Source organism: Netta rufina (assembly GCF_964035555.1).
Source record: "Netta rufina genome assembly, chromosome: 1".
Lineage (NCBI taxonomy): Eukaryota > Metazoa > Chordata > Aves > Anseriformes > Anatidae > Netta > Netta rufina.
Genome location: NC_140123.1, coordinates 103,553,094 through 103,576,931, shown reverse-complemented (window position 1 = coordinate 103,576,931; position 23,838 = coordinate 103,553,094). Strand labels below are relative to the sequence as shown.

The 23,838-nt window shown below is 40.7% G+C and overlaps 1 protein-coding gene across 2 annotated transcripts in view; it reads left to right on the top strand.

The window, feature by feature from the left end:
* Window positions 1–23,838, top strand: part of GRIK1 (glutamate ionotropic receptor kainate type subunit 1) — a gene marked incomplete at both ends in the record, with an annotated part of 166,806 nt that overhangs the window by 95,330 nt on the left and 47,638 nt on the right. For both annotated transcript variants that reach the window (XM_084284305.1, XM_084284304.1), the window contains 4 exons: window positions 498–679; window positions 12,624–12,677; window positions 14,568–14,741; window positions 18,031–18,174. In XM_084284305.1, coding sequence (XP_084140431.1) covers window positions 498–679; window positions 12,624–12,677; window positions 14,568–14,741; window positions 18,031–18,174 — 554 coding nt within the window. The remainder of the gene's footprint in view (window positions 1–497; window positions 680–12,623; window positions 12,678–14,567; window positions 14,742–18,030; window positions 18,175–23,838) is intronic.

The following is a 23,838-nucleotide window of genomic DNA, read 5'->3' as shown; positions in this document are numbered from 1 at the left end:
GTTAAGTGGCACTCAGGTTAATCACTAACTCAGGTTAACAACTTGTTGCTCACTTAGGGTAACATTGCCATTGGAAACTTTTCTCCCTCAGTCTCTCCTCATTTGCTCATGCCTTATATTAGCCAGGAAAGATAGTAAGGTTTTCTTGTTTAATCAGGAGGTTCTTATATAATAATAAGAAATAATAATTAGCTGCCAGCAAAGAAGAATTATATTATTTTTTTTGCAATGTACGGTATCAATGTTGCATCAATACAAACATATCCTAGAGTCAACAAATTCCAAATAGATTTCAGAGTATTTAGTTGCTGAGGCGAAATGTAATCATGAAAAGGAAAATCTATAACTATATCAGTCTGAAGCTGGAAAATATGAGGTTAACAACTTATCCTTTAGATATGTGAAATATGTTAGGACTGATAAGAGACCCTTTTTAAGTGACAATAAATACTCCCTGCACATAATAGTTAGTTGTATAATTGCATATCATCTTTCAGGTCTAATTCGACTGCAGGAGCTCATCAAAGCCCCTTCTAGATACAACATTAAAATCAAAATCCGTCAGCTGCCCTCTGGGAATAAAGATGCCAGGCCTTTACTCAAGGAGATGAAGAAGGGCAAGGAGTTCTACGTGATATTTGATTGCTCACACGAAACAGCAGCAGAAATCCTTAAGCAGGTAAGGGGAAGGGAGTAAAAACACACAGCATTCATTTTGTATCCTGAAAGTCATCAGCCTATCTGGTTTTCATTTTGTGGGAAACACTAAAGTTGAATCAGTTTTCAGTTCAGCCATAGACTAGTTAATATGAGGGACAGAAACTGCTAGAAAATGTGCAGCAATTTCTGAGTACTCAAGATTTCAGGGCTTCACAGGGCTTCACAGAACCAGCAGCAGTATTGATGTCTAAAGAGAAGCCTGTAAATATCCAGCAGAAGGAAATATGCATTTCTGTTTCATACTTCAGGTTCTGCTTGACTAGGAAGATTGTTGCATTTATTTTAGGTTGTCTTAGTTTAATCGATACAGTTTATATGCCTTCCCCCACAAAAAAAAAAAAAAAATAAAAAAAAATGAAAGAGACCCATTTGGAGTGCTTAGAGAGTGGCTCACGTCAAGCTATTGCCTCTTCAGAGGCTGCACATCAAGTTCAGCACTGACTGTAACAACAGGGCATTAATCCACTGCAGAGAATAGCACAGCTCTGCATTCACATGCCCATAACAAAGCAATATGTGGTCTACTGGCACCACCTCATTACATTTCAAACTCTGGTGCAGCAAGAAGATGGAGTGGAGACATTAACAGAGGAAAAATGTGTACTTTAAAAGAGGAAGGAGGCTATTGTTCAAGGTTTCCATAGCCCTGACCTAAATGCTAGAGCTGGATAGTCACACAAGGCAAGGACAAGCACCACAAAGCCTGATGTTAATGGGTTGGGACATTACCAGGGGCACACAAAGAGTGGTGCAAATTAGAATTTGCTATTGTCACTTACTATATTTTTCCAGACAATCAAAGTCTAAAGCACCAGCTTCTGCAATTCATTGACCTGTAGACAATAATACCAAGCAAGTAATGTGTTGGGAAGAGTGTTTCCCTTTTTTTGCTGCAGTTGTAGATTTGGAATTTTTTTTTAAATTTATTTTTCGGTTATTCTCAGTTGGTCTAATGGGAAACATTGATCACAGGAGACCACCAGGAGAAGTTCCACTGATCTAAACGCACAAGGATGCACTGTCCCATAAAAGTTGGGACCTAATGTTTCCATCCCATGGCTGAAATATTTATATTATTTAGAGTAGCAATATGTGTCAGTGGGTAAGCCAACTTACTGGATGCATTTGTCTGCAGAGCCTGAAACCATTGTCTACATGCTGGAGACTCTTGGTGCTGTCAATACAGACTTGCAGGGTGGTGTCCTTAATCAGCTGAGCAACACAGCTGAGAGCAGGTACACAAGTTCCTGTGAGCTGGTGGGGTTGAATTTAGTGCAGTCAGGAAAGTTGATCTGTACTATATTTTAGGGTTTTCTCCATGCAAGTTATGTATTTACAGTGGGACCAGATGTAGGCATGATGTTGGGAACATGAGGAAAGAGCAAGGGCAGGGTATACAATCACTTGGCTGCTCTCTCACCTGATAGGGAGCACACTGCAACATGCAGCTCTATGTGAGAAGAGGGGTGGGTAGGAGAGCTGCTGTCTGGAGGCTGCTGTCTGTCCAGCTGCACTTTGCTTGCTGGAGGGCTGTCCAAAAATATTAAAACATGTCAGCAGGAACAAGCTGCTCCCAAATACGATTTGTGGGGGAACTGACAGCATGGATTTTCAGGGATCTGCAGGAAGAAAGTGCAGATGTCTGGCACACCGCGGGAGGCACAGAGCTTCAAATGTACCAGACTGAGTGTAAAAAAATATATATATATATATATATAAAAAAATAAATAACCTTAGTGTCAAAAGAAGAAGAGGAAGTGCTAAAAGATGCACTAAGACAGGGCAAAGTGACAGAACAGTTTGTGTGGGAAATGGATCGGGGGAGACAACTGACAGGCTGCAAATACAGATAATGCTCTCCAATGCCTTAAGAGACCAGAGGAGGATGGTGAATGGCAGTGTGGAAGAAAACAGGAAAATTAAGGGAGGTACACCTGTAGGTCAAAGCTGCAGGAAAGGAAGCATCATAAATATAGGCGAGAAAGAAAAGGAAAATGTCTTGTATGAGATCCTTCTGTGGCTGCATCTAGTTGATGGCAGCAGTAACTCAGGTGTTGATATTCCTCACTGCCAAAGGCAGCTGTGAAATGCAAAGGTGTGGAGGGCTCTGAATTCATGTGTGGATCATCTGTTTGTAGGTCAGCTGCCTGAAGTACCATGGTTCATATTCTCATCCCTGCACACAGAAGCCTCTATATAAATTTACACTGAATTGCAACAATGTATTAAATAGAATACTATAGAAATTATTTTAAGAAAACTCTTTAATGTTAGCAGCAAAAAACACATACTGTCATTAAATTCAGCCAATGGTCACCTAAAGCAGTCCCCAAAGCAACAATTTATTGTCTGACCACTGTATTTACAGTAATGTCGTAAATGCTTGGTAGCCCATACAGAAGACAAATTAGGGTGGTGTAAATGTGTAGCCAGTTGGGGTGGGAATGATATTTCACAGATTAAAACTGCAGCAGGGTCACACTGGCATGTGACCCCATCCCTTATGAAGTGCAAGGTTCCTGCATCCTGCTCACCCTCCAAGTCTGCCCAGGTTCACCAGGTTGCACAAGGGTCTGCATCTCCCCCCTCCAAGCCGAAGGGTGTCCCCTCATTACCAGCTTTGGCTTCATCTCCTTTAAGCACCCACCACCTCAGGCAGGCAGCATCCCTCACCTCCTCCAAGCCTCACCTAGGCTGGGGAAGAGGCAAAAGACCACCTCTTCCCTGCCTCCAAGCTACAACTCAGCACCAGTGGCTCTCCAAGGAGGGGCTGCTCACACCAGTGTGTGGAGAACACCAGCTGTGGCACAGCTTTTTTGCTGGGACAGGAGGGCAAGGGATACCCACAAGCTCTTTCTGGGACTGAAAGGATTAGCATATCAGAAATTTATGTCCTGAAAGTGTCAGCTTATGGAGCTGTGTTTGGCAGCATGGAGCTGCCTGGACCGGTTGTGTTACCAGGTTTGGGACATGAGGAGGTGACCTCTTCACTTGCCTCCTTTGAGTCTTGTTTACAAACCAGCACAAAAGACAGATTTCTTCTCTTAAATGGGACTATGTTTTGCTTATTTATAGCTTCAACTAAAATGCCATCGAACCACTCTTCTTCCTTGTGCACAAGAACAGGAGAATCAATAACCTAATTTAAACAAAATACAAAGCCTGCAAGCCGCTGAATAACCTATTCCCTAATCTCACACATTTTCCCTTCTCTCTGACATGCTGCAGAGAGCCCAGCCTTTCACAGTCCCTGACCAGGTTAATGAGACCTGGCCCTTCCATCATCCGCATCTCGAAGGAGTAAACAGAAATTGTGATTATTAATTACTGACTTTTCCAATCGTTACTTTTTTTTTCTTTTTTTTTTTTCCCATATTCCTTCCTGAGGGCTGGTAACTTCGTGTGGCTGGTGTATGGTGGCTAAAGGAGGTTTCCGTCTCTGTTGCTGGTACCAGGCAGACAGGTAACCTCCCAAACCAGCACATCTGCTGCCCAAAGTGACCCATCCCACAGGCATCAAGGTATCTGAAATTACATGAGCCAAAACATTACACCAACAGAGTTTTCAAACGAGATGTACTGCACCAGCAGAGCTGATGGAAAAAGTTTTAGCTGGTCTGTCACTCCCATAGCCTATTTGAAAATATTGGTTACTGGAGCTTTAAAATTCATAAAGATTGAACAAATGTTCTGACAAGCAGCAAGATCTAGTAGAGAGTCAGGTGCTGAAAGCAGGAGCTAAGTGCAGCTGAGGTTTCTAAGGGTAGAATTGTGATGTCCAAAGACCCAGCTCAGGATCTGCTCAAGCTCTGTAGGAGCCACCCAGGTTGTTTAAAACTCTGCCTATCTTGCCCTGCTGCAAGGGTGCATAGCATCTCCTGTCTTTCCAAGCCCCATAACAGACATCCCTGAGAGCATGAGGTAATAAGGCACCTTCCAAATGTGCCTAAGACCAACAGGACTGAATCAATTACATGAGGAATTTAGAAACACTTTTTTTTTTAGGGAAAAACCTGGTGTTTACAACACTCACCTGAAATATTCTGTGGACAGAGATATAGTGCTGGTCTAGACTAGGTAAGCAATCACACAAGTCAGTTAATTCTAGTTATTGCAAACAGCGATCTGTTTTGGGTGCAAATCTTCCAATATGTTCTGCACTTACTGTATCTTTTTTTTCTTGATTTTGTCTTTTCATATCAGGAACTTTGTTCAAGAGGTTAAGTTGTTAGGGTTAACCTTCAATTTACTCTTATAACACGCCAGTAGTTGGCATAGATTTTACTGTTAGGCAAACTCACATCTCATAAATTATGTTGCTACTAGCCTTAAATTATCTACTCCTTCCTCCACACCTTTAAAATAAATTTTATAAAACGTAAAGCATATTTAATCAGGTTTAAGACTCATAAAACATTTTATAAAGACTTCTGTGTTCACTTTCTCTACGTGACAAAGAGCAAAATAACTAATGTGGTTCCTACAGAAGCACAAAAACTTTGTCACCATTGTACACATTCTAAGTAAAATAACTGTGAGAATATAAAATTTCAGTTCCAAAGTATGCTCCTTCCATTAGCTTGTCAGAGAGGCTGAAGCCTACTATCTGCTATGAAAAGGCAGGATTATCCTGTTCTCACTGCTGCTGAAGAAATACTTGTGGCAGATCCTCCCAGGTGACCCCCACACCCCGGTGTGAGAAGCAGAGATATTCATCTCACTGGTTCTCCTCTCTCTCTCATCATAACTCTGCTTTTCTGAATCTTCTGTTTCTCTGTTCTTGTTAGCCATGCTATCAAACTATTTGCAGTACCACCACCCATACTTCTTGCACATGTAGTTGTTCTTTGCTGCCTTGGAAACTTCAGTGGATGGTGCAAATTCAAGTGAACTTTCAAAGTGATGATGTGTTTTCAGTCTGTACTGTGAGACTATGTCCACACCAGAGCTTCAAAGACAATGTCACTGCCCAACCTCTCTGGGATCAATTCAGGAAGCATAAGGAGCCAGCCACAGCTTTTTGGGCCCCTGGGCCAATGTTTTCACTTTGTCCTATTTCTATGGGCCTTTTTTACACCTGGACTCCAATACTGGGAAACGTATGGCTTGTTTCTTGACATGACTCATGTCCATGTTGGAGGAACTTTTTACCACTTCAAGCTGGATTGATGCTGTGGATGTGTGACATAGGTTACATGGAAGGTTTCCAGTCAGGAACAATTAAAGCTGCCTGCATGAAGTCCAGGAAAGCACAGTAAGCACAGTGCTTTTATGTTGAACATTTTAGAGGCTAGGAGGCAGAGAGACTTTATTCATCATGGCATATCTTGCTGACCCTAGAACATAGTGGTGGTACTAATTAATTGGATAATGAAATGCATTCATTTAATGTTCATGAAATTGAATAATAGCATGAGTGAGGAAAATGCTAAATGAAAGTAAGTGAAGTATCTGATGCGGTTCCATTAGTCTGGTTACAGCCCTCCTTGAAGGAAGACTGAGACTAGCTCTAAATGAGGAGATTTTTTTTAATTTTTTTTTTCACAATACGAATGAACAGAGGTTAGAGCTGAGATATAATGCAAGCCAAGAACAAGGAACCCAAAGAAATTTACAGACATATGAGATTATATTTTGATACAGCCTCTGTCCACTTGACATATATATTTTGATCATTGATGCTTGTTCAGATTCACACTGTAGTTCATGAACTACAGCTAAAAGCACAGGTCTGCTACACATAAGTGCAAACATCCTATTTGAAATGGATAGTTAGAGATGGAAGTCTCTTTATCTCATTTACCACAATAACCCATATCTGGGTTTGGCTAAAGAACAGATTTTATACAGGACTGGATGGGAAGGAGATCTGCAAGGAGAATGCAGAGTATTTTATCCTGGTTTCACTAATTTACATTCAGCTAAGTTCCACAGCAAGTAAAAGCTGTTATTTAAATAGGACATTTATATCAGATGCATAATTATTTAACTAATTGCACACAATGTTATTTAAATAGGAATATGTAATGACATTCCATTCTAGTTTCTTATGGACAGCTATATACACAAAACCGAATCTCGTTGCCTTCCCTTGTATCTTCTGGGCTGTTCTCATTTTCTGCAGTGGGGAGGGCGCTTGCTCTGTGGGAAGAGCCTGTGCAGCTGCTTTGCCAGGTTATTCAGGTGTCCCAGTCTGAAAGGGATCTTTGTTCCTACCATGCTTTTACTATTGTCTGTCTCTTGGTAGTTCCTGGAATCTGCAGCCCCTATATCTGCTGTGTTGCAGAGAGCAGGAAGTCAGTCCTTGCTGCTGAGAGCACACAAGTGCAACTTTTCTAATTACACTAATGGGAGCATCCGAGTCATTAAGGCACTGCTTTTGGGTCTTCAGCACAATAGCCAACATTCCTCTCGCTGTTGCTTTAACTTGCCTTCATTTTCTGTCTTCCTAATACCATCTTTTAGAGTGGGCATTCGATACTATTATAAAATCCATCCATTCACTGGAAATTTTACTTAGCAACAATGCTACTCTAGAAGAGAAATAAATTATTATTGCAAATCCTTTCATATCTGTGAATAAAAAGCACCCTATTTAGGTCAATCTACAAATCTAATTCGCAAGTCACAGAAAAGTGCTATGTACCTGTTGACTAATTATCATTGTTAACGAGTGTTAGAGGGGAGGACAACCAGTGAAGCTTGTTCATGTGACCAGTGCTAAATGAGAGGCCAGAGATCAGTGGCAAATCAGAGGCCAGCCTGGGACAGATCCAGAATCAGTGCTGATTCCTTAGCCAGAAAAGGACATTATTATTGCATGTGTGCCACTTATGAGCTTCCTTCCAGCTGTCTGTAGCTTCACATCCTAATTGAGTCATTATTAATACAGAAAGTACAAAAATGACATGTTGGTTAAGCTTTTCTGGGTGGTTGCAATACTTTCTTTGGAAGGGAGAGCTTCAGCAAGCTTCTCTCACAGCACTCTTGGTGTCAGGTCCATGCCAAATCTAGGACACCCTTCCACCACTGGTCATTGTGAACCTGCATTTTGGTTATGGCAGATAACATTGCTGGTCAAATCCCATTTTTCACATGCAATTGCTGCAATTGCCCTTCTTTTTCAAGTGTTCTGGTTCTGTTTTGTTTTCAAATACAGTCCTGTAGCATGACTTTTGAAATCATTATTATTCACAGGCATGTGTGTATGTCCTGCCAGCTCAGTTTATCGTGTATTATTTGGGAATCAATACTTTCAAAAAATGTTTTAATCAGAACTGTGTTCAGGAGACAAACACTCCTCTCTCTCAGGCTACTGCCCTTGGCTGTATGGGGAAAGTAATAACTAGGCTACCTTGGATTAACTAGCTGCATACCCAGGAGCAGTGTAGCTGCAGCAGCACAAGCTAAGTAATGCTTCCCAACCCCCCCCCCCCCACTACACACTTTATAATCTTGCTAGCTAATATGTACTTCTAGTTAATTTAAAATTGTATTTTAAGGCATTATATCACTTGGCATTGTCCTGGTCCTCTGTTGTCTTACTATTTCTACACAGGCAGATTGGAGATTACACATTCTGATAACAGAAGTGCAATGACTTGATGTCAGATTTTGTATCTCAGGCTAGAATTAAAACTCTAATAAATCAATAATTTAAATCTGTGTATTTGTATCCTTCCTTGTCCCATTTATTAATATAATCTTGCTTTCATAATAATGTAGCACCATGAACTAACTATGAACTTCCTGTAGAGGACCAGCTAAATTTGGGCATCCAGAGGTTTACCTGGGTTCAAACCACACATGAATCATTATTACTGAGCGGCTGCTCTGTGCCCCATATGAAGTAATTGGGTTATTTCAGTACAGTTTCAGCTAAAAAGAAACCTGCATCATAAAAATCCTTCCTGACACCTCCTTCCCACAGCAGGGACTGTAGTCACAGAAATCCAGCTGCTTCAGGGAGCAGAACTGAGTCCAGTCAAATCAGCTGGGTGTAGTGGGTTTACGTGGCAAGGTTTTGGTAGCAGGGAGCCATAGGGGTGGTTTCTGTGAGAAAGATCTAGAAGCTGCCCCATGTTTGGGAATGGCCCCATTGTTTTCCAGATCCGAGCCAATAAGCGATGTTGTTTTGCGCCTCTGTGAGAGCATATTTAAGACAGGGAAAAAACGCTGCGCCACACAGCAGCCGGGAGCGAGAGAACAGCCTTGCACCAAGGTCAGTGTAGAGGGAGGGGGAGAGGTGCTCCAGGCGCCGGAGCAGAAGTCCCCTGCGGCCTGTGGTGAGGACCATGGTGAAGCAGGATGTCCCCCTGCAGCCCATGGAGTACCACGGTGGAGCAGGGTTCCACGCTGCAGCCCGTGGAGGAGACCACGGTGGAGCAGGTGGCCCTGCACCGACGGAGGCTGCCGCCTGTGGAAGACCCCTGCCGGAGCAGATTCCGGGCCGGACCTGTAGCCCGTGGAGAGGAGCCCACGCAGGAGCAGGTGACCCAGCAGGAGCTGCTGCCCGTAGGGGAGCCAGGTTGGAGCAGTTTTCTCCTGAGGGATGGACCCCGTGGTACGGACCCATATCTGGAGCAGTTCTGGAAGAGCTGCTGCCTGTGGGAAGCCCACGCCGGATCAGTTCATCAAGGACTGCATCCCGTGGGTGGGACCCCACAGCACAGGGGACGAGAGTGACCGAGAAGGAGCGGCAGAGAAGAAGTGCTGTAGACTGACCATAACCCCCATTCCCCGTTCCCCTGCGCCGCTCGGGGGGAGGAGGTGGAAGAGGGTGGATGGGGGGGGAAGGTGCTTTTGGTTTTTTTTTCTTTGTTTTCTCACTTCTCTCGCTTGTTAGTTGTAGGCAATAAATCTTACTATCTCCTTATGCCGAGTCTGTTTTGCCCGTTACAATAATTATTGCGTGATTTTCTCATCCTTATCTCAATCCTTGAGCCCTTTTCACATATTTTCTCCCCATTCCTCTTTGAGGAGGGGGAGTGAGAGAGCGGCTGTGGTGGAGCTCGGCTGCCCACTCGAGCGGAACCACGACAGTCTTTTTTTGGCGCCCAACGTGGGGCACAAGGAATTTGAGATAAGGATGATAGTTAGTAGAAGTAACGGGCAAAAATATGTGCAGGATGATGGTTAGGAATGTACAAGTTGTGAAGAATTTAAGAAAGCAGTAACTGTGAGATGTTAGTGTGGTGAAGGGACGAGGGGTGGTGTGTGTGTAAAATGTCCACCTTGTCGGTGCTGTGATGATGTTATGTTTATTTTGGTGTGGTGAATTCTTTTTCGTTTTGATTTAAGTGAATTTTGTGAAGGTTGTTGTGATAATTGTAAAGTAAGAGTATGTTGTGAGTAGTCTTAAATATGCTTTTAACAGAGGCGAGGGGTGGAATGTAGTGGGTTTACGTGGCAAGGTTTTGGTAGCAGGGAGCCATAGGGGTGGTTTCTGTGAGAAAGATCTAGAAGCTGCCCCATGTTTGGGAATGGCCCCATTGTTTTCCAGATCCGAGCCAATAAGCGATGTTGTTTTGCGCCTCTGTGAGAGCATATTTAAGACAGGGAAAAAACGCTGCGCCACACAGCAGCCGGGAGCGAGAGAACAGCCTTGCACCAAGGTCAGTGTAGAGGGAGGGGGAGAGGTGCTCCAGGCGCCGGAGCAGAAGTCCCCTGCGGCCTGTGGTGAGGACCATGGTGAAGCAGGATGTCCCCCTGCAGCCCATGGAGTACCACGGTGGAGCAGGGTTCCACGCTGCAGCCCGTGGAGGAGACCACGGTGGAGCAGGTGGCCCTGCACCGACGGAGGCTGCCGCCTGTGGAAGACCCCTGCCGGAGCAGATTCCGGGCCGGACCTGTAGCCCGTGGAGAGGAGCCCACGCAGGAGCAGGTGACCCAGCAGGAGCTGCTGCCCGTAGGGGAGCCAGGTTGGAGCAGTTTTCTCCTGAGGGATGGACCCCGTGGTACGGACCCATATCTGGAGCAGTTCTGGAAGAGCTGCTGCCTGTGGGAAGCCCACGCCGGATCAGTTCATCAAGGACTGCATCCCGTGGGTGGGACCCCACAGCACAGGGGACGAGAGTGACCGAGAAGGAGCGGCAGAGAAGAAGTGCTGTAGACTGACCATAACCCCCATTCCCCGTTCCCCTGCGCCGCTCGGGGGGAGGAGGTGGAAGAGGGTGGATGGGGGGGGAAGGTGCTTTTGGTTTTTTTTTCTTTGTTTTCTCACTTCTCTCGCTTGTTAGTTGTAGGCAATAAATCTTACTATCTCCTTATGCCGAGTCTGTTTTGCCCGTTACAATAATTATTGCGTGATTTTCTCGTCCTTATCTCAATCCTTGAGCCCTTTTCACATATTTTCTCCCCATTCCTCTTTGAGGAGGGGGAGTGAGAGAGCGGCTGTGGTGGAGCTCGGCTGCCCACTCGAGCGGAACCACGACACTGGGAAACACAGCATGCAGAAGTTTACGTTGATGCTGCTATATATCATTTTCTGTGCATAAATAGGGAAGGAACATCACTCTTCATGATTGCTAGAGTGCTCATTTTTACAGGTAATAAAATAACTCTAAGAAATGGAAGAGAAGAGGATTAATAAAATAAGAAATAAAAAAGGCAATTTTGACATGTAAATTCAATGGAGTGTTTCAATAAAATACTTGCCTTCTGGCTTGATTTTTAGTGGCTGGAAATGGATTCGTTGTTTGTGATTAACACTGATTATTATCTTCTGCAGCTTAAAAGGTTCAGGTTCTTTCCTTTCTTTATGTAAGGAATTTCCATACACAATCACGCAACTGATTTTCAGAGGCAAAGAATATTGGCAAGCCAAATCATATTATTTTCCCCTGTCTTTCAAGTAGCTATTCAGGCACTGCTGAAAGTGTTCTAAAACACTATTAATAGTACGTGCTTACTTTACTCTGATCCAGACTGAATAACACTTAACCTTTGCCCGTGTTTCTGTCACGACGATGAATTTTCCACTAGTTTCCTAGCTCACAGTTGTTCCTCCACTTCACACAATCCCAGAGAGGGCAAAATGTTTGCGTCACAGTAACAACATGTGTGGATGTGGTGATAAGCATAGGTGATGCTGTGCTGGAAGTGTAGGGCATCCCCGTACATGTGATCAGGGGTATCTTATGTAAGCATTTTCAACAATTTTTGGAGAAGAGCTGGAGCAAAAACATATCCGCCTAGAACTTTCCTTAAAGCACCACTGCAATGTGAGGGCTGGGAAGAAAGTCTTCCTCCTTTTCTGCCCAGTGTCGTCAGTCAGTTTGCATTTAAATGGCATCCTTGCCACAGAAACACCACCTTACCTCGCAGAGGTAAAAGTCTTAAAAACGTCTGACTCTGGAAAATTATTCTGGAACCAAAATCCGTTCCTACTAGCTATTTTGACAACTTCTCGCAGACCTGAATTCCCCAGGTGGAACAAAAGGCATTTAAAGAAGTTTTCTTATTTTCTTTGTTTCTGGTTTACTTCAGTGAGCACTCACCAAGTGTCTTGCTCTCACATGGTAATGTAGAACAAAAATAATGCATCTAAGCACTTTTTCCTATAAATTTCATTGTCTGCTAGTAAATTTCCTTTTAACACTTCTAAACTGCAGACTAAAGAATTTCACTTTTAAAAAATCAGCTCCTCATTATCGCCAGTCATTTTTCTTGTCCTAGAAGTTTTGCAATCTTTAATCTCTTTCCTGAGTAGAGGTGATAAAAACATCATTTACATACAAATATGTTATTTTTTGCTCCTGAAGAAAAATGTAGATTTTATTGTAATCAAGCTTTTATAACCTGTAATGTATTGTTCCAGATTAATCCGTGCTTTTCAAAAGACAGTGGAGTATACTGAAAGTGTCTAGTGTAAAGTACACTCAACTTTTAATCTCTTTCAACAGATTCTCTCCATGGGAATGATGACTGAATACTACCACTACTTTTTTACTACACTGGTAAGAAACACTGGAGATTTAGGAGTCAAATTTCGATGTTGCAGAAAAGCCAAGTAAAGCCTTTCCCTCGGTGTTTTTTATTGCAATTACTCAAGGAATCACCTGGAGAATGAGTACTAACACTCCTTAGTATACCAGGAGTCACGAGTTTAAAGTTTTGTGCTGTGGTGCTGAGATCAAGACTTCTGCAGGCAGTGGGGTACAGCCCCCATCCTGCACAGTATGTGAGCTTGCCCTTCAGTCTCTCTCTACCTAGCTTAAAAAGCATCACCTAATTATTAGCTAGTTAAAGACCACCACAGTCTATTGCATTGACCCTGTCCCTCCAAGCTATTTTTGTTGAGTACAATGTAAAAAGAAGACTGTAATTCAGGGGTTAAGATGTGTACTTTGTCTTAGCACATGTTGGACAAGCACAGGTCATAGCTAAAATGTTTACTCATATATATAGAAAAACAAAAAACAAAAAACAAACAAACAACAACAACAACAACAACAAAAAACAACAAAAAAATCCCATATTTATAATCTCACTTGGGAAATTTGATAAGAAAATAAAAACATTAAATTTTATTTTACAGTAAAAATCTATGAATATTAATTTCAGACACATTATTCCTACATTTTACCATACATACCACATATAACTTAATCCATGTTTAAGATCTATTCGCATGACAGACTGGAAAGACAGCCAAGAGCCAATATTGCTAGAACAATCCTAGACATTTGGATTATGTCAGTTCATGTGCATCAGATTAATCTTTATTTCCATTCCATATAAAATTTTATGTGGAAGTGAAAATTTATTCTGAATCCACGAATCAATTCATTAGTCAGAAAAGACTCTCAAACTGTTTGGAATTTGAAGTAGTAGTTTGCAATAGCACTCTTCTGAGCCCATTTTGACACCAAGAAAAATGTGAAAATTTAGTGTTTAATGTGGATCATACTGTTTTATACAATAGCAATGAATCTAACATATAATGGTGACCAAGAAAAACAGTATACAGAAGGTAGCATGGAGCATACATTAGAACAAGCAGTAAGCAGCATTGGTGGTATCTCAGCATTTTGGTATTGTAAATGCTGACATTTTCATGGCTACTGTGGTATTAAACCATGACCACCACATTTGTCATTTTACTGGCTTGCCGGGATCAACAAAAAGTTGTTTTGAAAAACCAGCCTTCAGGCTTTAAAAAGCAGTTAGCATCTTCCCACTGCTTGATAAATCTAGCAGCAGAATGCGCCACACAATTATGCCATTTAGAATATCCATTATTTCCCAGCCTGTAAACGCCAAGCACTGCAGTGCACAGAGTTACTGCGCACTGGTCTGACACGTCCATTAGGCATACTGGCAGCGAGTCACCTGAAGCAGGCAAGGCAGGAGAAAAATGGGGTTCATAAGCAGAAAAAGTGTATTGCTCTAGACATCTTTCGGATTTTTCCTTTCCCAAGTTGAGAAATAAGCTCGACGTTGGCCAACTAATTCCTCGTGTTGGTTTGACAGAGCTGTAGTGCTGCTGGAGGACTGTTTTAAATTAAAATTAGATAGTGTTGTGCGGGTTGGTTGCAAAATAACGTTGTTGTGGGGGACTGATTTTTACATTCCAACAAAGCAGATATGTGGTTTGTCATAAATTTCACACAGCTTTGGTTTATTCAGATTTATAACAAGTGGTCGTGACTAGGTTTTGAGGGCAAGCAGAGAGTTCACATGGGGAAAAAAAAAAAACAACCAAACAAAAAAAACCCACAGCACTTAAGTACACTTAAGCTTTGGATTGAAAAATCAAATACGGTTTTGGCCTAATTGTACCTTCCAAACATCTTGCTTTAAAAATGCTACATCTGGTTTTGTTTGTTTTCTTAATGATGATTTAGGATCTATTTGCATTAGACCTGGAACCCTACAGATACAGTGGAGTAAATATGACAGGGTTTCGTCTGCTCAACATTGAGAATCCCCAGGTTTCATCAGTCATTGAGAAATGGTCAATGGAGCGTCTGCAGGCACCACCAAAACCAGAGACTGGACTGCTTGATGGCATGATGACAGTAAGTGAATGACTGCTATGATGCAGTGATGTCTACAGCACATTTTACAACTCTATACTAGCGGAGGTGAACCAATTCCACCAGCATTTCCATTCATAAAGCAAATGTTGGAAAACAGAATCCCCAAAACAGATTTCTTCTCCTGTGATTCTACACAGGAATGCATTTGCCTCATTAACCACTGTTGTACTTCCCCATGTGACAAGCCACTGCTGGGAAGCTCTGGGGATGAATAACAGTTCTCCATCACAGTGCCATCCAGCTTACACCATTCATCTTTTTGTTGTTGAATGTATATACTGCTGCCTCATTTCTCCATTAACGTTCTGGATGGAGTATAGAACATAACAGGAAATAAAAACTTTCAGAGCAGGTATAGGATTTATGACCTGCAGGGAAAGATATTGTACATGTGGACAGTTAATAGCATTTCTAAATTGGAAAAGTGCCCTTTCCCTTCATTTCCATCATCTACAGCAACTCTGGCTCTTAAGATATAATTTAAGGATAAATGAAAGGTATCATCAAGCCAGGAAATCAGGATTTCCTGCCTACCACTCCCCCATGAACCAAAGGAGAGAATAGGAACAATTACACAGACTGTGTGACTCCATTTGGGTTTGTGGGGTAAAGGGTTGCCATCTTTTTGCAGTATAAGATAATGTGTCTTGTATACTGGATGGTGTTAGAGGTGATACGAAGTAGACTTTATTGCAGATGATTGCAGGGGAAATTCTGAAGCGTCCTGACATCCTGAAGAGAAATGCATTATGTGTGCTATCTAGCATTTCAAAAAAAAAAAAAAGAGCTTTTTCAGTAGTGTTATTCTGCTTACTGATATCCAAAGCAGGGGAGAAAAGTTTCTCTGGGAGCTTCTGATGTAAATAGACAAGACATGAAAGAGTAGCTATTCACATCTAGCTATTCACCTACATTCACCTAGGTATAAAACTAGAATTTTAGGAAAAACGAAGTCCTTGCTAGAGTCTTAAACCTTTCTTTTCATCTCTATAATACTTTAGTGTCCTTGATGCTGTGAAACAGCAGGAATACCAAGGAAAGCATGCTCCTCGTTGGATGTGATCATTTAAATATTCATAGCAAGTTCTGCTTATTCAGTTTGATGGAGAGATGCAGTACTGCTATATTTCATTAGACAGTAAGGCTATGACAAGCTGCACATTATAAGATCAGGATTACATGTCCTATTGTTATTACAGTATTTCTTCTTTCAGGCTCATGCTATATTTTTTACCCTGATCTGAGCTTGTGGGAGGTCAGCAGAGCATGACCAAGGCAGTCTTGAGTTCATGTCCCACTTTATGCACAAATTACACACATAGGCATAGTTGTTCTAATACCTTAGAATTTCTTTGCAATAATTTAAACAGAATATCAAAATCAGAAAGACAAATTCCAGGACTATCTCTTAGTGCCTTTCTTCTTAAGCAGAATCACAGGTGTCAACATATAGGCACTTTGCTTCAGAAAATGGGGTGACCTTTTTTTTTCTCAATGCTACCCCAAGCCCTAAAACATAACAAGAATGAGAGCAGAAACAAATGAGTGCAGGAGGTAATATAACCTAACCTCTCAGTTGCTGCATGGCAGGATGGATAACTAACAAGTTGCATGAGATTCCAACTGCCAGCCCTGGCAGTGCTGCCCAACATACCAACCATGCAGGATGCACCATGTCATCAAGTAAAAGCAATGGTGGTCCCAGGTAGTAATGCAAAGTGAGGTATGCATGGAAACATTTTCAGCAAGCATCTCCAGATCCACTTGAATCTGACCACTAGGACTTGAACACAGACCATCACTCATGTAATATTCAATCCTGAATGGACAACTCTCCCATCGAAGAAAAAGAAAATGATCTCAAGTCCACTGGCATTAATCAAAAACTTCCCACTGACATGGAGGGATTTTGGATCAGGCCTTTAGTCACTGGGTCTGTTTGCAACAAGTATCTGTTTAAAGATTCTTGACACTGAGAACAGTTGTTGCTGTCTCTTCCTTCTTGCCTCGTCATTTATAAGATTTTCAATTAGCTTGGGTTGTGGGAGCATTGTTCCAGGCAGATTCTGATGGGTGTTTCAAGAGCGATTCCTCATCTGCAGTACATTAAGATTAGTTGATAAATTCAGATCACATTTGATTGCCAGCAAAATCTTCCAATGCTGATAAGACTGATGCTGTCGTAATGTACTTAGGTAAATGAAACAGACAAAGAATCAAATCTATTAATTTCCCAAGGGAATTGCACGGGAAAGGAATAAAAATGGATTAGCTTTGCAGTTCATATAAATGAGGCCAGTTTTTCTCATCTCCAGTTACTGCCTTTTTTTAAGATCCTTCCTTAATTATTCAGTAGCTTTTCAAGAAATGTAAGCACTTCATTTTTACAATCCCTGTGCATTAAGTGAAACACAGACATTCCCACCTCGCACACCAGAGCACTGAAATGCAATGCAGGTGAAGGTGAGATTTTTCTAAAACTTCCCGGTGACAAAGGCTGATAAGGTGAGTGATATTGTCTGAGGCTTACTGGGCATTATTTTAAACCACTAAAACCATTCTCAAAACAAAACAAAATGTAACAAGCATCTGATGACTGTAGTAATATTTTGGTATCTTAGGAGTATTTTCATCTGCTCTGTCTTAGACAACTATAAGTTAGATGTAGAAGTTCAACTTTATTACCAAGGCACGTCAAAATGACAAGTCACCTTCCTCTAAGGTGGCATGCCAGGTGTGGCAGGGGAATTGCTATGGCCAAAGCTCAGTAGAGCCATTTCACCCATTTGTGCCAAAAGCTGGGATCCCTGAGGGCAGTAGACACTTAGAAATGATAAATACCTTTGGGATGCTTGGTGGGACTGATTTTCCTGGAAAGGTGGGACCTGGGCTATGTATCACCTTAGGCTTGTTAAAACTGCTCTCCATGACACACAGCTACCTGCAAGCTCCTTCCTGTGTTTTCCTCCCTGTGTGCATCTGGAAATACTCACAAATGAGCTGCAAAAGCAAAAACCAAACAACCAACCAAAAAACAAAACAAACAAAAAAATCACCATGTTTTCTTATAGCTCAGATTTCCATGGAGTGCAAAGGAAGTAAACAAGGAAACAGAGGCCTCTTCCATACTAGCAGCTCAGGAGAATGGTTGTCAGTAGAGAAAAGCAGGGACTGGACACAAAGATGAACTTTAAATAAACACTTTCTGTTGTGTATGGGTTTTTGTTTGTTTGTTTGTTTGTGTTTTTTTTTTTTTCTCTTCACACAGACTGAAGCAGCTCTGATGTACGACGCTGTTTACATGGTAGCAGTGGCCTCCCAGCGTGCCTCCCAAATGACTGTCAGCTCCCTGCAGTGTCACAGACACAAGCCGTGGCGTTTTGGACCCAGATTCATGAATCTGATAAAAGAGGCAAGTGTAGACCATCTGCTTATGGACAGCATAATCCTTCCTCTGTTCTTTAACCACACTGGCTTGTGTTATTGCTCCTGTGCCTTTGTCATATGCTGTCCTCTGATTTCTGGCACCCAGAAACTCAATTCTTCTTGATCTTCCTAGCAAAGAAATGTTGACTTACAGACACAAGGTTGTGACCTGCATTTTAGTGGCAATTCTACCTGGTCTTTCAAAAAAAAAAAAAAAAAAAAAAAAAAAAAAAGAAGTTACTAAAACCCTAGGATGATAAAATCTCAGACTAATACGACATAAGAGTTCACATGGATTTTGCTTGGTTAATGTTTATTATGGATGTCTAACTTCTAAAACTAACAACAAGCATTCTAGAAAGTGAAAGAAAAGTGAGTTGGTTTATCACTTAAGCCTGGCTGTTTTGCAGATTGTTTGAGCAGTACACCCAATAACACAATATCCAGTCTTTATTGTGAGTCTTAAATGCAAACTTTTCCTTTAGAGCACAGTGTAGAAATGAAAATGAGAAATTATGTGAAGTTTCCTAGATCTATTTAATCTTTCACCTTAGTTTTTGTCCATGACAATGGGATTCCTGTCAAAGCCAAGTTCATTACCATGTGGGTAGGTAGAACAGGTCCTGTTGGCACAAGGTAATATGTCAGGACATATGACTGAATCCAGGAATATTTTTGGAACAATCTGAAAGGTGGGACATGTGGCAGCTACAGAACATGTAGAAGAACTGTTGTAATTTTCTCCAAAACCAAGAAAACATTTTAGAATTGCCATAGGCAGGCTACAATGTAGGGATTCACCTACAGAGAAAGCAGTGAAACCTACTGACACTCTCCTCACACAGTTTTATGGATTTTAAGTTTTACTTGTAAGCTTCTCTTCTTGAAAGTACAAAAAAAAAAAAAAAAAAAAAAGTGTCACCCCAGTGCTCAGAGATCTGACTTAAGAATTAAGAAAACTGAAATACTTCCCAGCCTGTGACACAGATCGAGGGAACAGTCACAGGAGACAGCACCGGTAAACCTCATTCCCTCACACTGATCTCAGCCATGCCATATCCAGATGACTGTAAGCAGGAGCAGAAGATGAGAAAAAGATCTCAGAGATCTCAAAGATCTCACTTCTCTTTCCCTTCCTCCCTCCCCTATGATTTGATCTAAGCAGCAACCTTTGCTCTTTTACTAAATCACAAGCTAAATGAGGTAGCAGTGTTATTCATACAATTTCTGGTACATAAAAAAAAAAAATAAATTACAATCACATTGAAAATCAGCAAAAGACTTTGTAAACAGTGAATGCACCTGTATATTTCTACAGTGGTGTCATACCTATTTTGGGTGATGCTGAAAATATAGTGCAAGGGTCCTGAATCCTAAGCCAGAAGTACTTTGACCAAAAACACTGGACGTATCTCAGCAGATGCAATTCAAAGCTTAATGTTAAACAGTTATACAGTTCACATTTATCATGTACAGCTGGCTTCTCTTGCATGGAGTGAGATGTGTAAGCTAATTAGTGATTGTTGTGAAGATAGTGTCTTTCATGGTCAGTAAAACACTGATTTAAACACTCCAAGGGTCTTATCTTCCTGTTTCTGTTCTAGCCCAGAAGATGGTTATTAAAATTACATGATAAGGTTTAATAAGACAATATTACATTTCCCTTAAAGGCTATAACAGGTGTTGAAAACTAAATAGCAAATGCAATTATATGTTCCTAGTTCATGTCAGGATATGGTTTGCTCAACAAGGAGGGATGAACTGTATAAATTAGGAATCAAGTGAGTAGGCATGGAGAAAAACATCATGCAGGTGGAAGGATGGTTTGGGCCCACATAAATGTGGAACTGACAATAGTTGAAGCCATTTTACAGACTGGCCTAAAATGTTCAACGCCACAGTCCCAGTAAATAATATTCAGACAACGAAGTTGCATGCAAGGAGTAGTTCAGGTGTGAGAGCTTAGCAAGAGCTTCATTGTGATTTGTTTTTCTTTTGTTTTGTTTTGTTTGTTTCATTATGACTTGGTGGTGATAAGTACTGCAGTCATCTTGTTTGCTTTATGATCCCATGCTATGAAATGCTAGGCTGATGGTAGCAGAGGGGACCTCAGAACCCTTCTGGACACAAGCAGAAAATATGGTGGAAAGAATCTGCCTTATATAAGAGCTGATAAGATGCTTCTCTCTTCACTGCCCCGAGGACAAATTATATTTTTTAAGGTTGTTACTGTCCTATTGGGTAATCAAAGCACATGTCAAACCCAGTCCTCAGGTACACAAGCTATCTTCTTCCAGAAAGCAGTAGGAAAGTGGATATCCTAGTGCAAAATATCTTCTTCTGATTGGTGTTGGTTGGAATGCATGCCCGTTGGAGTCCATTTCTGAATTTTCAGAGTACATAAAATCAAAAAACAGATAATTTAATGTGATAATAGTCTTCTCTTAGCCTTAGGACTTCAGGCAAGTATACCAGCCAAGAGTAGTATCAGAACCACTGCCTATTTTCCCTAATGACCAAGACTTACAGTGCTACTAGTAGGACTACAGGAGACAAGCACTAGAAAAAAATGTCTGAAACTACAGGATAATCAATTAGTGACAAAAAGAGTATTCTTCTACTCTTTAAAGATCTTATGAGCTAATGCTGATTGTAGGAACAATTTGGAAAATTGCATGGAAAAGTAAGCCTGCCCAAAGTCACCCAGCCCTGAGGATGGCTTTGAGGTCAGAGAGGTCATCAGCTAGTTCCCATGAAGAAGGCTGTTATACATAAAATACACTGTCTGGAATCAAGACTGTTCTACAATAGCTCATGAAGATCTTTTTAATGAAAAATAAATCCTTGTCAGAAGCTTGTCTCCCTCAGTGACCTACTGTCATTGATATATATATATGATATTTTAATATTTTAGCCCTTGTGGAAGTGTTTGCACAGAGTACCATCTTTTGCAAGCCCAGAAAGAAAAATGAGGTTATTCTCTTTTCATGGAGGGAAGAAACAGAGCAAGCATGATTCCACCTTTCCTAAGCGACCATATGTGTAAACATGAAACAGGTGTTCATAATTAAATGATCAGTTCCCCTTTAAATCATGAGATAAGCTCCAGAATAACAACTGCCAATTGATTTTTATTCAGTTATCATGTAAACCAACGTGCATTCCCTTCACTCAAATCCAGTAACAATTACAAGAACAACTGTATTGAGAAGTATTTCAGAACATAGAGATGAAGACTTTATCTTGAGTGACTTTATTAAATCCCTTCAAACAGCATCACGCACACAAATCTCAAAGATTAAAAGAAATCTGAAGCATTTAAATCTACACTTGGGCTTATGTTATGTTGTTGACAAGATATGTTTCAAGCACGTCTGGTTAGTAGATACCAGGAGTGAGAGAAATCCATCTATGTTATAAATAAAATAATTAAGAGCAGGCTTCTTTTGCTGGTTTTACATTATTAAAAACACCACCACCATCAATAACACGTTGTAAAAACATGATTCTTGACAATCCTCTGAGCTCAATGAATTCATTATGTAGGCTAGCAGAATGATCACAGAAAGAAACAAGATAGTTAGACTTAGTCATAGAAGGACTACCATGACGGTATAATTTTCAAGTCTATGGATAAACTTATTTATAGTAATTTTTCAGAGCAAAGATGTCCCAACTAGGTTGGAAAACCAAGACAACTCAAATGGTTTTAAGCTCAAGAAACTTTTTCCTTAGAATTTATAAGTTTTTCTTCTAGATGATTCTTGTTTCTTCAGGTAATATATGGTATTTCTCATAGACGGTCTCTGATCTGCAGCAAAGACAAGGATTAGTAACATAAGTCCCTGAAGAAGCTTGCATCACTTTTCCTTCTTAAAAACCTACAATGAGGACTTAAATTAAGTTATTTTTACAGAGAAAAGATACTGTAAGTGTTGAACACATTGTATAGTTTTTGAAGTATCTAGCATTGTGAGATTGTCTGTGGATGACACTCTGCTTCAAGAGTAAAATTAATAAATAATAGTAATGTATCCTGTTCTTCCCTGTACAAGAGAACAGTAACTGGTTCAGCATCAAGAAATGAAGCTATCCAGCAAGACCATTTTTACCTACTTAGGTTATAATTTTGCCTGTTTTTTGAAACCATGGCAATAATTCAGAGTGTGGTACTCTGCATTCTGGTTACATTGGCTGTAAATATTTTAATTTTCTGCTTTTTCCTTAAAAACAAACAAACAAACAAAAAGTACTTATATATAGAATAATATCACTCCTGTAATCCAAACTCAAGGCATTTAAACAAATGTTAGCCTTGGTCTGCAGAGAGGCCTTTCCATCAGCATAGTTAGGAAGCTGATAACAAGCAGGCATCATATTTTCCAGCCACCACAAAAAGAGCTGTGGAGTAGCTGAGTCCTGCACCACAAGTAAAAGAGGATTCTTGAGCTAAACCAATTCTTCATGTAAAGTAATGTCCATGGAAAGCAAAAAGATAGGAGGACTTGGTCATATGAGGACTATGACAACTACGTATCTTGCAAGCCTCTGGCTAAACTTGTTTGTAAGAATTCTTATGAGATAAGGTGTTTCAGAAATTTAGCCACTAGCCCATACTTCTCTACAAAATCAGCTGCGTATCTACCTCACCTGTGCTGAGATTGTACAAAAAAACAAACAAACAAAAAACCCCACCTCCTTCTGTTCCAAGGTATCTGTTATATACATGCTTATTCTACACCAGACCAATCTATGACCAAAAAAAAAAAGCAGCAGTAAGTCTGTTTTCTCACATTTTTAGTGCAGTTTTGCAGGTCTGAGATATTGTGGGTTTTTTTGTCAGCACATAGATGTTTGAAAGTTTATCTCCTTGAGATCTCTGGACTCTTCAATGTTTACCCAGCACTATAGATGGATGGCAACTGTGCACTATGAGGCAACTGTGCACTCATTCTGATCCGCCAGTATGGATGATATTTTGTTCTTTTGTTTTCCTCTTGGTAAGGAGGAAGGAAACATCCTCAGGACTACTATATTTTATTGGAAGCTCCTATAGAGGGAACTGAAGCCAAAACTGAGTGAATCTGCATCACCACATGCAGATTGATTTTGCTGAAGTCTCATGAGCTGACCAGCATTTTGAGAGGACAGGAACAGTCAGAGTCTTGATTAATTGGTATCAAATCACAGGGTGTAATTTTCAGGGAATTCTTGATAATAACTAACTAAATCTACAATGAATGTTGAAAATCACTGGAAAAAGATATTGAAGATTTTTCATTACAGAAATACTATGACTTTAAAATAAGACAGAAAGGAAAGTAATCCCTTTGGGGAGATATTCATCATTATTTTTGGCTAAAATTCTCAGAGTCTCCAAACAAAGAAACACAAAACCTTTTACAAGAGAAGAAAATACTGCTTTGCTTTTTTTTTTTTTTCCTTTTTTTTTTTTTTCCTTTTTTTTTTTTTCCTTTTTTTTTTTTTTTTAATGCTCATTTATTGTTATTAAAGTCAACATGTTGGAGCATTTTCATGATGCTAAAAATCTATAGTCAGGCACCACAAGACTGTGGGTGTTAGGAGACCCAAGAACCCCACATCTCCCCTATTGCCTGAAGAAAGGTCTGTGTGTCAGTCACCTGACCTT